At 45.3% G+C, this 14,149-nt stretch overlaps 1 protein-coding gene and 1 long non-coding RNA gene across 3 annotated transcripts in view; one reads left to right on the top strand and one right to left on the bottom strand.

The window, feature by feature from the left end:
• The window catches only part of LOC125688736 (uncharacterized), a 69,891-nt gene extending 59,903 nt beyond the window's left edge, over window positions 1–9,988 (bottom strand). For both annotated transcript variants that reach the window (XR_007374855.1, XR_007374856.1), the window contains exon 1: window positions 9,915–9,988. This is a non-coding gene — a long non-coding RNA (uncharacterized LOC125688736). The remainder of the gene's footprint in view (window positions 1–9,914) is intronic.
• LOC125688729 (uncharacterized) lies at window positions 4,697–9,437 on the top strand. The gene is made up of 2 exons (XM_048935081.1): window positions 4,697–6,283; window positions 8,342–9,437. The coding sequence occupies exons 1-2, from the start codon at window positions 5,715–5,717 to the stop codon at window positions 8,466–8,468; spliced, it is 696 nt and encodes a 231-aa protein (XP_048791038.1). The 5' UTR covers window positions 4,697–5,714; the 3' UTR covers window positions 8,469–9,437.
• Window positions 9,989–14,149: the final 4,161 nt, after the last annotated feature.

Genomic DNA, 14,149 nt, shown 5'->3' with positions numbered 1-14,149 from the left:
AACAGTGGATGTGAGCACAGTGAGGCAGTCGGCCATGAGTTTTAGCAGTGGCAACAGCAACAGACTTTTATAAGCATGATATTCAGGCTCTTGTTCGTAGCCTGTGAAGATGCATAGCTAGTAGTAGTGCTTACATTGAAAAATAGTGTTTGGTAGCTGAGAATTTGCTCTATCAAATAGTGTTATTGTGCTCTTTGAATCCATTGTATTTTCCATGGAAATAAATAGGAGGCATTACTTTCAGAGCAGCCTACTTATTTCATATGTGACCCAAGACAAATCCTCTTCACTCAGTGCTGTGCAGGCAAGCCAAAAAGTTGGACAGCCGTGGTGCAGAGTATAGTAGCATTTGTTTTTTCCTGAATAGAAAAGGATCTTAAATACACACATGATGACCTTTGTGGAAAACAGTATTACACCCTATGAGATCTAGAATGGATTGGACCCATGTACGGCCTGATAGACATATCTGTCTAAACCATGTTAATGAGCGCCTTTACAGATTTCAGACTCCATTAAAATTGTTTAATGCCATAAAGACTGCTATTAGCTAAATGACCTGTAAAAGCTACTAGTTAAATGAGTTCTAATGCTCTTTCAAGATGCTCAGTGATTAGGCTGTTGGATTGAACGCATATTTAAATTAAATTGCATTTTAAGTTCTGGCCCATTTAAATTTTAAACACTCAAAGGGCTTTTTTTTACTGCGTGGAGAAAAGAGTAGCTGCACCTTAGGACCAATTCACTGCACTTTGAACAGACAGATGAGGCTGTGCTGGGAGGGGAGGTTCTGCTGTCATTATTCTCTGCTGGAAGCCAATTAACAAATGTGCTTTGAGATTCAGTAGGAGCCACCAGTTTATTGAGTGGTCAGGGGCTTAAAATTGTCTCTAAATCTGCGTTGAGTTGCTGTGTATTTTCCTTTCGCTAGTTCTGTTTGTGAGCATTTCCAGACCTCAGGGTGTCAGACATGACTAATTCATTTGACCAGGTGCCATAAGCAAACTGCCTGTTCTATTCAAACCTACTTCAGATCAAATTTGTACTATTGCATACTTCCACACGTGTTAGAGAAGATAATATCCAGTGCAACCATTTAAGCAATTTGCAAGGCAAGGGACAGGACTGCAGCAATCTGTTCTGTGAATTCCTCTTTAGGAGGAATTTCTGAAGGGCCTGAAAGTCAACTCAGTCATGCTTGAAGTTCCTCCAAGAGAAAACAGGGCCATGCACTTCTAGACATTTAAAGCACCAGCAAAATGCAGTATCCAATGTACAAAGGATAATCTCACTGATTTATGATACTTCTCATGAAATCACGCAGCTCTTCTATTTCCACTTTCTGGGAGCTTGCCACCAGCTGTGACAGTTGTGTGGTGATTGAACATCAAGGATCAGCCTCACAGCCCTCACTCGAGCATGGCTGGGTCCCACCCTCAGAATGTCAAACCCAAGGCTTCAAATATCAGGCTGAAGGGTTAATCACTGATCCAACTTTGTTAATACAGGGGGCAGCAGGCAGCTGGTTAATATTTCACCATCCATTGGACTCGCTGTTCAAAACAGCTGCTGAGTACATGAAAGCAACCTTGTTTTAGGGGAGTAAGATGGCCCAGGGCAAAACAACAGGGAGAACCTCTTCCTCCAAACTCCACTACTTTGTGCAGTAAGTTAAGAGGACGATATGTGCAGAGGTGGTATTCCTGTGGATAGTAGAGAGCTGGTAACCGTTCTTAGTTGTGTTGCTTTGTCTAATTGAAGGCACTCAGGTGACAAGATGCCTAATTATTTGTTGTATTAATCAGGTCACACATTATCTGTCTCCTGCTAAGCATTTCTAACCAAACTACATGATGATTTTGTTTAGCCAAATTTTGTGAGTTGAATGAAACCCTTTCAACCTGTGAAGTCAGCAGAACTTATTTGGTTCTTTTAATCTGGTCAGTCTATCCAACAGTTATTGCTACAGTGATAAAGGGAGTTTTCTCACGTGAACGAAGAATACATTAAGATATCTCTTAAATGCAAGGCACTTTTAGCTGTTCTGTATTTACTAGTGAGATATAGTTCTGGTGCACTGTCACCAGAGCTAAAGCAGCAGTCAGGCTTGCCAAGCCAAAAGGAAATACCATTAATGAATAGAAACGACTTAACTCATTGTTATAATCATAGAATCATAGAATGGCTTGGGCTGGAGGGGACCTCAGGGATCATCAAGTTCCTCCCCCCACACCCCAGGTGGGGTTGCCAACCATAGATCAAATAGTAGATCTGATTGTCCAGAACCCCATCCAGCCTGGCCCTGAACCCCTCCAGGGCAGTGTGAACCATTAAGTTCACAAGGGCCCACCTTTCAAGTTTATCAAGGTCCCTCTGGATGGCACCCCTTCCTTCTGCTATATCAACCTCCTTGCTCAGCTTGGTGTCACTAGCAAACTTGCTGAAGGTGCTCTCAGTCTCATCATCTGTGTCACTGATAAGATGTTAAAGAGTACCAGTCCCAAGACAGACTCCTGGGGGACAGAGCTTATTACTAGCTTCCACCTGGACACAGAGCCACTGACCACAATCCTGACTGTGAACTTCCAACCAATTCCTCATCCACTGAATAGTTCACCCTTCAAATCCATATCTTCCCAATTTAGAGATAAGGATGTGGTGGGGGATCATGTCAAAAGGCCTTGCAGAAGTCCACATAGATGACATCAGTTGCCTTCCCTTTGTCCACTGATGTTGTCACTCCATCACAGAAGGCCACCAGATTGGTCAGGCATGAACTTCTCTTGGTAAAGCTATGCTGGCTGTCTCAGATCACCGCTCATCCCTCATGTGCCTTAATATGTTTTCCAGGAGGATCTGTTCTGTGATCTGTAAGATCTGTCTGTGATCTCAGACACAGAGGTGAGGCTCACTGGCCTGTAGTTCCTCAGGTCCTCTTTCCTCCCTTTCCTGAAAGTGGGAGTGATTTTTTCAGTCCCCTGGACTTTGCCTGACAGCCATGACTCTTCAAATAGGATGGAGAGCAGCTCAGCAATCACATCAGCCAGCTCCCTTAGGACCCTGGGTTCACACGTTATCCAGCCCCATGGACTCATACACATTCAGTCTCATGAGTTGATGTCAAATTTGCTCCACCCTTACAGTGGTGGAGGATTTTGCTCCCCCAGTTCCCAACCAGAAGTTCAGGTTCAGAGATGTGAGAATCCTGGCTGCCAGTGAAGACTGAGGCAAAGAACTCATCGAGTACCTCAGCCTTCTCTGTATCTGTTGCAGCCAATTCTCTTTTCTCTTTTAGGAGATGAGATACACTCTTTGGCCTGTCTCTTCCGTACCTTCTTGTTGTTTTTAACATCCTTCACCAAGTTCCCCTTCATCTGTGACTTGGTTTTCCTAATCCTATCTCCCCTGTATTCTTTCCAGATGGCATGTCCTTGCTTCCGCTACCTGTACCTGCCCTTCTTTTCCCTCAGTTTGACCAGGAGGCCCTTGCCAGCCCATGCTAGATCAGATTGCCCTTTTCCTTCCTACTTTCTTATTCTGAGGGATGGAGAACTCTTGCATTCTCATAAAAGCATCCTTAAAGAGTAACCAGCTTTGTTCCACTCCTCCTCTAAGGACTTCTTCCCAGGAAGAAGCAACAATTCCTTAACCTGAAGTTTGCTCTCCTGAAATTCAGGTTCCTGACTCTACTCTTCGCCAGGCTCATGTTCCTTGAGATCACAAACTCAAGCAGGGCACTGTTGCTGCAGCCCAGGCTGCCTCCAATCTTTATATCTTTAACAATCTCCTCCACATTGGTGAGCACCAGGTCCAGCAGCACTTCACCTCTGGTCAGTCAGTTCAGTATTTGAACCAGAAAGTTATCATCAATGGACTCAGAGTAAGACTCTTAGAGTAAGACTGCTTAACACAACTTTGGGAATGTCAGTTTGAGAACTTTATCTGCATGAAACAATTCTGTGATTCTGTGATTCTGTGAAACACCCACAGGAGTCTTTGGAAGGCTATGTTCCTTGCTCTCTTCAGATGTGTGTAGAGCAGGAGAATTCCTCTGGATATCAGGGGCACAGCCTTGATTTGAAAGCGTTGGTAAAGTTCCAGAGTTTTCAGACAGCTCTGGGCAAGCAGACAGTCTGTTTTGAAATGACTTTTGTACAACTTCAATTTCTCCGATCTTTCTAAGTCACTCAAAACTTTGGTCTCTACCTTAGACATCTTTTCTTCTTTTTTAAATTTCTCCTAATGCAGCAATATCCCTTCCAGCTTGAAGGTTTTCAAGACTGGACAAAGTGCTTTGGCTCAGAATTTCACTTCTTGATGCAAAACTGAACAGTGCCATGGCAAAAGGCGCCTTGACATCTGAAATGCATCTGCAGAGCAGAATGCTGGAGCTGTTGCACACTGACATTTGTGCACTCATAGACATGCACGTCTACATGTACGCATGCGTACTTCTTCTTTTGAAATGACATTTCTCCCATTTTCACCCTCTAGATCTCAGTTTTTTTCCAAGAAATTTTCAAGGACATTCTCCAAGCAATCCCCTGTCAAGGACTTGGCCAACTAGTTGGCTATTCAAAACAATGCCTTGCTGCCAAGATTTCCAGATGTTTGCATGGTGTGCTCAGTCTTTTAACAGCCCAAGTGTTTTGTACCAAGGGCTGAACATTTATCCTCAAAAAACGGGGTAAAAACGATCTACAAAGAATAGGGCAAGAGATGGAAGTAGTAAGAGGACACTAGAAAGAAATGGATGTACAAAATGAAAACAGCAGATTTGAAAACAAAGAAAATGTTTTATGTAACAGGAACATTTTAACCTTTTTGTTTAAACATATGTCTGATCTTTCTTGCTACCAGAGGAAGACTTACAAATTCCTTCAGAAAATTGGATCAAATATGGTATGATTCTGAAGAATAATTGCACAATAAATTGCACTCTTTTGCTTAACAGATATGTTCAGTGTATATTCACTGTTAGGAAAATTTTTTGGTTATTGAAAACATTAAGTCTTATCAAACCAATACAGCAAAAGCAGAATGAAATAAACTCTATTCCATTTTTGTACACTATCAGCTCAGTTAGGTTGCTCACGCAAAGCCCAAGTACCACCATATAGATACATCATTTAGTTCATCATTTAGCATCTATTAGGTCTTCAATAATTGCACTACCTCTGAGCATCCAGCTAAGCAAAGAGCTGGAACAGCTGAAGAACAGAGATAAGCAGTGCCAAAGTGAAGTTCAGATCAAGAGTTCTTCTTCCTAAATTAGTCAGTAGCTTGATGAGGTTAACCCTAAGGAGAGTTTTAGAAGAGGAAAATGACAAAATCAAGCTTAACGTGCTAGCAAATTTTTCTAGCCAGGCAGCTTCCAGTGTACATCGGTGCATGGGGTTGTTTTTCCACAGGTAAAGGACTTCTCACTTCCCTTGTTGAGCTTCTAAAAGTTCCTGCCCCTCCAAATCTCCAGCCTGTCCTCGCTGGCAGCACAACCCCACAGTGTCTTAGCCGCTCCTCCCAGTTTATATCATCAGCAGAACTTGCTGAGAGTGCAGCAAGTAGTGTTTATTTAAGCAGTGACATCTCATCATTTTTGCTTTTCAAGTTAAAACATCATCAATGACTTTCATGGTGTCCTTTCAGCATTACAAAATTGGATTCTTGGATCTGTAATGCCACAGATTATTTTTTTTGAGTTCTGAACAAGAGGTATGTCTGTGTCCAGCTGTTTGTCCTCAAGCTCCACTTGGCTCTCTTTATATGTGACAAACATGGCTGATTTCTGGGGAATGAGCTTCTTCCTCAGCCTGGAGGATGACGATATCTTCTACCCCATCCTCCGGATCATGCTGAACATAGCATTATTTGCATTCATGACGGCCTTGTGGAACTGGAAGGTAGGAGTCAGGGCTGGTGCTGAGCCAGGCGCTGCAACACAGGGAGGGGGGTCGGAGGGGTCAGGGCCATCCGCAGGGCTGGGCTGGGCCCTGCCTGGGAGGAGAGGCCGTGTCCCAGCGGGGCTGGCCAGGCTCGGCCGGGAGTCCCGACGCAGGCGCGGGGCTGGGCCTGGCTGTGCCCTGGGTTGGTGGGTGCCGCTGAGGCTGCTGGGGATGCTCCCCTCTCACTTGCTGCTTTCTGTGCCCATACAGGAAGAGAGACAGAGGAAGTGCCAACACGGAGGTAACCGGGAAGATTCTAGAGGTGCTCCACATCCACTCTCTCCGTCTCCTTTGCCAACGGTTTCGGACTTCCACTCGTCTTCACAGCACGCGAGGATGCAGTAAGTAAAATTGTCCCCTCTTGGAGCACAGCAGCCCTCTCCAGTCACCTCCCACCAAATGGAATCCCATTAATCTGCAGCCCCAGGTGCAAGAAAAGAGACTGTGAGAGAAGAATCCCCCCATGAGGACAGGGACAAGAGGCAGCAAGCCTGAAAAATGCTCCTGCAGACCAGCAGCCAGAGGAGCTCCTTTGGCTGAGGACATCAACCCCTGTAATTGCAGGAGGGAGCCCACCAGGACACACAGTCAGTAAGCAGCAGATCCTGTCACACCCTTCCAGGGAGCAGGAGCTCTCCCAAGAAATCTATCTCTGGAAGCAACGTCACAGGTGTTCGTCTCCTCTTTCCTGTGCAGGAGCAGCAGCTGCAGCTCCTCTTCTCACTACTCAGCCATCTTCTATGGAGAGAACACAGTGGCTGTGCTGATCCCTGAGGGCAGGAACCTGAGCCTGACATTCCCTGAGGCTTTCAGCATGGGCTGGGAGCTGTGGCAGTCCTGCAGGGCAGCAAAGGGCAGAAAGCAATGAGGCTGGGTGTCCACAGTGGGACTGAGAAGATAGAGGCCCCAGCACCTATTCTTCTTGCTGCTGTAGGACAGGCAGCGACCTGTGAACGGCAGAAAGATGCTTCTGTGGGCACCACCTCTCCTAGCTGTGGTAATTGTCTTCTTCAAAACCCCTGCTTCACTTCCAAAGAAGGACCTATCCCTGTTACCCCCCACACTTGTGCCAGGCTCGGGCACTCCCTGCAGCCAGAGACCTGCACGGCCATGTGGGTACTCAGACTGGGTCACCACAGTGAGGTCAGGGACAGGAAAGGATAGATCCAGGTTGGCAGCAGCCACAGGCACCTGAGATGCTGGCTTCTGTTGCTTGTAGGGAGCTGGCCCGTGTGCTGCTTCCAGGTCTGCCACAGCCTCCAAATCCCACTGGAGCCAACCCCCCAGTCCCCCACATGCAAGAACTCACAGGGTACAGAAGGTGGTGATTCTGATCCCTACCCTTCCATCCAGAAGAACTAGCAGTGCCACAGGGCAAGGGAACTCCTTAAGACTGGACTGTGAAAGCCCTAGAGAGTAGCCATGTCCAACCCACAGGCTGCTTGCAACCCAACCCAGCATGTTTTGCTGCCAACCCCTGTTGTGCACCATCATGGCAGCACTGAGCAGCCCTGCCTGGCCCTGTGTGTCCAACCATCACACCCATCACCCACAGCAACCACACAGCAGTGTGCTGTCAGTGCTGTGTAGGCTGGAAACAGGTGACATTGCAGTGCAGTGCCAATCAAAGTGGTGGCAAATAATTATATGCATTTTGATACACTGCCTGAACACTGTCCTGCAAAGACTGAAAAATCACAGAATCACAGAATCACAGAATTGTAGGGGTTGGAAGGGACCTCCAGAGATCATCGAGTCCAACCCCCCTGCCAAAGCAGGTTCCCTACAGCAGGTCGCACAGGTCGGCATCCAGGCAGGTCTTGAACATCTCCAGAGAAGGAGACTCCACCACCTCCCTGGGCAGCCTGTTCCAGTGCTCCGTCACCTCACTGTAAAGAAGTTGTTGCGCATGTTTGTGCGGAACTTCCTATGCTCCAGTTTCTGGCCATTTCCCCTTGTCCTGTCTCCACTCACCACTGAAAAGAGTCTGGCCTCACCATTCTGCCCCCCACACCTTAGATATTTATAGACCTGGATCAGGTCCCCTCTCAGTCTCCTTTTCTCAAGGCTGAACAGACCCAGTTCACTCAGCCTTTCTTCATTGGAGAGATGCTCCAGGCCCTTCACCATCTTCGTGCGTTTTGATAAAGGAATTTTTAGAACAGGTTTCAAGAGTGTCAGAAAAATCCATTTTTTTGTAAATTTGCAACTCCATTTTCAGTCACTATAAATACCTTACCTGCGATTTTTCAAATGGAATATATAGAGCTGCAATCAGATATTCACTGCAAAGAAAAGTGTGACCATGTCTCTTTACCAGATTTTTATAAGCCCTCTCTTACCAGATAAAGATATCTCACATTTCACAATCATTATTCATGCCATCATTTTTTTGGCAGTACGCACATTTGTGAGCAACTGTTTTCAAGGATGAAGTACAAGAAGAGTAAGATTTCATCAAAAATCGCTGATAAGCACCATGAGAGCTCACTGAGAACTGCACCCACTGCCATCAAACCAGAGTGATGCGTCAGTTTCACTAAAACAAGGTCACATATCCCACTAGTTACATGGTTTTGTTGCTCTTTTTAAAAATGCTTTAATAAAAAACGTTTTAAATCTTTTTCATCATGTTTTCACCACTGACTTGGATATAGGATCTGAAGGTGTACTGTGCAAGTTTGTAGATGACACTAAATTGGGAGGAGCTGTTGATGTCCTCAAGGGCAGACAGACCTTGACAACAGACTCTTGGAGCCTCCAGCCCCTGCTCTTTCTGCCCTCTTCCCTCTTCTCCTTACACGGGTCCAGGGGGGCACAGACCCAGCAAACAAATCTCAGCCTAAATTTTTTCACTGAGGAAGGAGACAGGGTGAGGACATGGCCTCAGCAAGTGGCCATGAAAGCTGGCTGAGGATTCCCATGTTCAGTCCCCATTTACAGGGACTTCAATTCCTGAAACACCAGCGAACTGCTCAACCTTGTTAGCAAGGTCAGTTATCCCTGGCATAGTCAACAAGCAGCTTGAGTCTTAAGGAGTCTTGCTTGTCTGTATGAAAGAGGCTTTGTTGGTTGCTGACTTGCAGTGGGCCATGTGATATGGGCCTGGAGCAAACCAGTAAATTCAGAAGCCAAGCTAATGTATGAAGAGAGAATTTTCTCTTGAGAAGGTAAGGGTGGGGCAGAGGACATGGTAATTACACGCTCTTCATGAGCCCTGCTTTTCTTTCTTTGCCCAAAGCAACTTTAGAGAAAGCGTTCCTATTTGTGTATCTCGCATCAGCTCTGCCCTCCCCCCACACAAGGAAAATTCCCATTAAGAAGATCTGTTTTTCTTCGAAGGAAATTCAGCAGCAACGGGGGATAACATAATCCATGGTTGGTTAATAAAAATCTGGGATCCTCTGCTGGAAGCCCTGGAGCACAGACTGCTGTACTCGTAGCAGGGACAAGTGCTTGATGCACAGAATGGCCACGCCAAGTCACAAGCTCCTGGGGGGGGATGCAGTCCTCTTTCTCTTTCCACTCTGAGCTCTTCAGCTTTACTAGCTCTGGGAAGGTCTGGAGAGCAAGGACAACAGTAATGGGTGATAATTTTCTATTGAGTGAAGAATAAGAGATGCTTCAGGCTTCAGATGCCATCTTGGTTATGAGAAAGGGTGAACTTGCTCCTCACAGGCCTAAATTCATTTCAACCACAGAACCCTAAGTCATCATTTGTCACCACCTGCTTTGCCTCAGGTAGCAATGCAACAGGGTGACTAACCAAGCACTTCAACTGTGAGTGCCCACCCCAGACCTCCTGGCTTAGAAATGTTGGCTGAGTCAGCTCCACCTGTAGGACCTCAGCAGACCGCAGTGTGTGGAAGTGAGGAAGGTAGAGCTCCACAGGAAAAGCTATGATGGATCAGCAGAGTAAACAGCTCTGATGCATGTTGCACAACGCTGAGGAAAAATGATACAGAAACTCACCTCGTTCGGTAACAAGCGGCTGACTGAAAGGCCCTCCATGTTTGGATGTGATTTTCCCATAGACATGTTTTTACAGCTGCGGTTAATGTGTGACTAATCCTCACTGTGGAGTAACCACACAACCACTCCTTGGAGCACACAGCGCTGTGCCTCATCAGTAGGGCTTTTGCTTGAAAGGAGAAATGGTGACATCTGAAAAGACTATTTAAAGCCAACAGCACTTTTGAACAGAGCTCTAATCGTTTGCACCAGGCTCCAGAAACTCTCAGCTAGGTTTAGGTATGTAGCGAAGCAACAACAAAACAACAACAAACACATAATAAATAAATATAAACACCTCTCAAGAGCAATAAACAGCTCAAAGGCTTCTGGTGTTGGGCAGCTGCTATCAAACATTAACAGCAGTATTTCAGCAGGAAGAGCAGACTCAGTCAATATTTCCAAGAGCATATGCAAATTCTCTTTCCTTCCAGTATCATATTAACAGCAATAGCAATAGAACCACACTTTCAGCCCCCCAAAAATGCATGTACCATAGCCACAAACCCTCCATACTTCTCCTGTGCCATGCTGAGAGCAATAAACCTCCAGTGAGACCTTGACCCATTCCTCTGGGTTGTTGCGATTTAACTCTCAACTGCTATTTTAAGTTATTCCTGTAATGAACTTCAGGCCTGGCTGCACTGAATGGGGAAGGACTGGTTCCTCCACCAGCGGGGCTGCGTGCAGCATGCCCAGTCCTGCTTGCTTCGTGTGACAGCCCCTGAAGGACTGGCCAAACCCTGCTCTCCATTCAGAAGCTGCATTTCTCAGCTGCATTTTTCCCCAGTCTTTGTCCCCCATCCTTGAGCTCCAAGCTCTGCATACAGAAAGGATCTGGCTGGCTCCTGCTCGTCCCCTCCAGAGGAAAGGCAGATGGGACTGGCTTTGATCGTGGGTTTCTTGAGGTTTGGTGGTGCATACAATTTAGGAACAGTTTATGCCTACCACAGTTTGAAGACCCTAGGACTGATGGCACATCTTAAGCACAGAGCTGTCCCCACTCGGGTTTTTGGGGTCAGAAATGCTTCGATGCTCAGCCCAGAAGGAGTTCGTGTTGAGGCCCTTTCTACCCAACAAAGTTACAGAGCTTAGTTAAACTGCAGCAACAGCTGTGATGAGATCAAGCCAATTATCCGAGTGCTAACCTTTATTTTTAAATCTTACCTGCATATTCTTTGCTTTACACCATTTACAAATAATGCAATTCTAAAAGCATTGCATGTTTTCTGTTTTAAGATCAGCAGTTGCAGTTCCTGATTTCTAGTTCACACGTGCAAATACACGAGCGTATGTGCATACATATATGTGTGCTTACACACACAAAGCAGAGTGCATTATTCCTGATTTCAGTGCTTTCCTTGTTTCTTCTCAGCATGAATTAATCCTTGAGCATATACAGAAGGTCAGTGAAAAGCTTACTAGTGCTTTGTACAATGTCACCCATCATGATGGGTTGGTCGCTTCCAACCCAAGCCATGATATCCATGATGGTGAAAATTCCCTATATTTGCTGGAAATGCCTTTGCCAGCACATCCTGCTCGTCTCTTTCTTCCTTTTTTTATGTGCATCACACAGATAATTATTCTAAAACCAGCTAATTGACAGTGCCCTTTCTTTCCCTCTCTTATTCCCAGCCCAGTGCAGAATTTCCTCTTGCTGGACTCCCTTGTCCCACTGAAGTTGATCCTATTTGTTACTTATCAGAACATTCAAGTACTCTTAGTACCCCATGCTATCGAAGCCCCCAGATTCCCAGCAGTGAGTATAATCCCATGTACTCCTTTCCTTTCCAGCTTAATAAAAACATTTCAAGAAAAGCCCCCAGAATGAGGTTTCCTCTCTCTGCTAACTCCTCCATAGCCCACTCCTCACACTTCCCAATTCTGCCATTAATCCCTGCTTCAGCCTTCTGACTATTCATTTTCTGCTTGACACTGATAATTGCTTTCCTGAAGGCCAATTTCATTGGATTGCCTGCAACTGGGAAAAAAAAAAAAAAAAAGCTATCAAACAGCAAGAGATCTGATTAGCCTGGTTTCATCTACTTTCGGTGAATCTGCTTTATATTTTATCCCATGTGTCAGCACCCTATCTTTTAATTTTTCTCTTCTCTTGCAAGATCCTGCATACAATCAAGGCCAGACCTTTGATTTCCTTAGCAGACACTGGACTTCATATTCTGCAGTAAAATTGCTGTCCTCTGCTTTGACAAGCTTATGAAAAATGCTGCCCATCTGGCTTCCAGTTTCATGAGCTGAACACCACCCCAGACAGCCACTATTGGTTAGCAATACCCAAGCAACTATTTGGGTTACAGCACCTTTCTCTCATCTCTTGCCATACTTAAACTATTTTCTTTTGCCACTACCTCAAGTGGAGCAACTTTCACACTGCACTTTTATTCCACTACTTGTTTTCAGCATTATACTTTACATCTTAGTCATGATGGGGTCTCAGATAAGGCATTTATACAGATCACACCTAAAATAGTTTTTCTTCTCAATATGTCCACAGAGTGGATCTTTTTTGGGGGGGGGGGATTCCCTGATTTTCTATTTCAATTACAAGATTATACAGCCTCTTAGATTTGCTTTAGTTCCCTTGAAAGGGCCTAATGCAACCTGACAAAGTGAGAACTGTGAGAAGTCCTTCTGCTCTCATCATTTGCCTGCCTTGACACTCGGCACGTTTACACCCTCCTGCTCATTTTTCCAGAACAAAGAAGGGGTCAGATTTTCTGCCAGCCGCATTCTTTGCATCTCACTTGTGAACAAGATCAAATGTGATAATTGCTCCAGTATGGATGAAAAGGAGTCAGGAAGCACAGTGAATAGAAACACGACTCAGGAAAACCCAGGCTACCCTGTGCCAGAGCACAGAGGCTGTCTCTCCTTATTCTCTCGTAACACAACAAAATTTCCTTCAAGTGTTCTCTGAGGATCAGTTTCATTTGTAATGGTTTGGGCACAGAATTCTTCCCCCTTTTCCTGACCAATTTTTCCCCTCCTTGCCACACTAATTTCCCATAAGATCACTGATGGAGGAAGTGGAAAGAGAGGTCTTGGGAATCCCCGAAGAAGGGAACCATTCTGTGAAGATATTTACCCAATACAGGAAACTGCACTGCTCCCAAAGTAGTTTTACTCAGTTTAAGAGCCTGGTGAAGTTGGCATGCAGCAGAAAGTGCATTATGGTTCTCTTTTGCTATGGAAGCAAGAATACAGTTCTGAACACAGTCCCACCATCCTTCAGCCTCATCTCAAAGCCTACCAACTACCAACACTCCTCCTGACACCTTCTGTTGTGAAATGAACAGCCAAAATGGCTCCTGTGCAAGCAAAGAGATTATAAATTAAAAATACAGTGGCTAGCTACAAAACAAAAGTTTCTTATACATCAGAGCACTGACAATGAAAGGTATTGCAAGGTATTCCAGCTGATGGCCCAGCATAGCTCATAGTGCAAGGTCAAATATCTCACTTGTTTCATGTTTTTGTTGCTCTCTTTTATATTTTAATAAATATGCATACAATAAAAGTTTTGTTACTTATATGTGTTAACATTATTACATATTTTATATGCAACCCAAGACAATTCCTGTTCACTCAATGCAGCCCAGGCAAGCCAAAAGCTTGGACAGCCACAACATAGGTGCAGATCCACCCAGACAAGCAGGGGAACTTTTGACTTCTCCATTTCCTGAAGGACATTTTTCTCTACTTCACTGCTCCTTCATCTCCTTCAACACCCAGCTGCTGCACCCAGGAGCAATTGAGCCTAAACTAAATACCTAGGCCTGCTCTGTTCTCCCTTCCTGAAGGTATGATCTCCAAATTTGTCCTGCAAAGTACGTTTTAGTAGAACCGTAAATGATAGAGTGGTTTGGGTTGAAAAGGATCTCTAAGATCATCCAGTTCCAAACTCTGCTATATGCAGGGGCACCTCCCTGTAGACCAGGTTGCTCACAGCCCCATCCAGGCTGCCCTGGAACGCTTCCACGGAAGGAAGGAGTTGGTATTGCCCATACTGGAGTCTTCCCTGCTCTCAAAATCCTAGAGGCAGAAGCCAGGTCATAAGAGCAAGCCTTGTGGAAGACTTGTAGCCTTTTCCACCCCGTCAGGAAAGCACAGTATGATCTGCTTTCACACTGGTCTCTGCTCCAGCCTATCTGTGTGTGCTCAGTGAAGCGGCT

This window comes from Lagopus muta, chromosome 2 (genome assembly GCF_023343835.1).
Source record: "Lagopus muta isolate bLagMut1 chromosome 2, bLagMut1 primary, whole genome shotgun sequence".
NCBI lineage: Eukaryota > Metazoa > Chordata > Aves > Galliformes > Phasianidae > Lagopus > Lagopus muta.
The sequence above is the reverse complement of the archived record's forward strand: the minus strand, read 5'-3'. Positions and strand labels throughout refer to the sequence as shown.